The 1,014-nt window shown below is 64.5% G+C and overlaps 1 protein-coding gene across 1 annotated transcript in view; it reads right to left on the bottom strand.

Annotated features, from left to right (window-relative positions):
* Positions 1 to 616: 616 nt before the first annotated feature.
* The window catches only part of LOC121358508 (low affinity immunoglobulin gamma Fc region receptor II-like), a gene marked incomplete at its 3' end in the record, with an annotated part of 3,606 nt that continues 3,208 nt past the window's right edge, over positions 617 to 1,014 (bottom strand). The window contains exon 4 of the mRNA XM_041476736.1: positions 617 to 883. Within this exon, the coding sequence (XP_041332670.1) occupies positions 617 to 883 (267 nt within the window). The remainder of the gene's footprint in view (positions 884 to 1,014) is intronic.

Below are 1,014 nucleotides of genomic sequence, written 5' to 3'. Positions count from 1 at the left end.
CAGGCACTGTGGAGACACAGACAGGGCAGAGGCTGGAGGAAGGGGCTGGCAGCCGGTATGGGGATAGGGACGCAGGGGATGGGTGTAATGGGGGATGTCATAGATTCGGTCACACCACGGAGGGTTGAGGGGACACAGGGCAGAGGTGGGGGCACCCAAGAAAGGTGTCTAAAGGACATGGAGGTACCCAGGCAGGGGATCCGAGGAGGCTGTGGGGGCTCCCCGTACCCATCCCTGCACTCACTGCACACCATGGCACGGAGCCGGGCGCTGCTCTTCCCCACGGCCCACCCTCAGAGTGCACCTCGCAGCTGTAATTCCCTGAGTGGAAGACCTCCAAGGCGGGCAACAGCAGCTGTGGGGACCCCTGTGGGCCCCCCCACCACCCACTCGTCCCGGTAGAACACATGCAGGAGGGGGTCTCGGGGCTGCAGGTGTCTGGGGGTGCTGAGGCAGCTGAGAGTCAGGGGGGACCCCTCGGTGGGCTTGGGGGGACCCTCCAGCACTGGCACCTGGATGAGCTCAGGGCAAAAGATGGAGGACTGTGGGCACAGTGACCCCGAGTCCCTGGGGAAGGGCTGTGGGGGTGTCAGGGTGGCAGCTGTGAGGTGCTCACCGTTCACTGTCACTGTCACCGGCGCTGACTTCTCCCATCCCGGTGATACCCCGTTGTCCACCCAGGCCCTGCAGTGGTAGCGGCCACTGTGGGTCAGCTGCAGAGGGGTCAGGGACAACTGGGTCCCATTGCGGAGCAGCCCCAGTTCTGTGTCCTCACGGTAGATGAACACCGAATGGACCAACATGTCCTGCCTGTATCGGCAGCGCAGTGTCACCGTTTCCCCCTCCAGCAGTGCCCGTGCCGGCGCAGAGGGGTCAGGGACAACTGGGTCCCACTGCGGAGCGGCCCCAGTTCTGTGTCCTCACGGTAGATGAACACCGAATGGACCGACATGTCCTGCCTGTATCGGCAGCGCAGTGTCACCGTTTCCCCCTCCAGCAGTGCCCGTGCCGGCA

This window comes from Pyrgilauda ruficollis, unplaced genomic scaffold (genome assembly GCF_017590135.1).
Source record: "Pyrgilauda ruficollis isolate IOZ18807 unplaced genomic scaffold, ASM1759013v1 scaffold393, whole genome shotgun sequence".
NCBI classification, from domain to species: domain Eukaryota; kingdom Metazoa; phylum Chordata; class Aves; order Passeriformes; family Passeridae; genus Pyrgilauda; species Pyrgilauda ruficollis.
The sequence above is the reverse complement of the archived record's forward strand: the minus strand, read 5'-3'. Positions and strand labels throughout refer to the sequence as shown.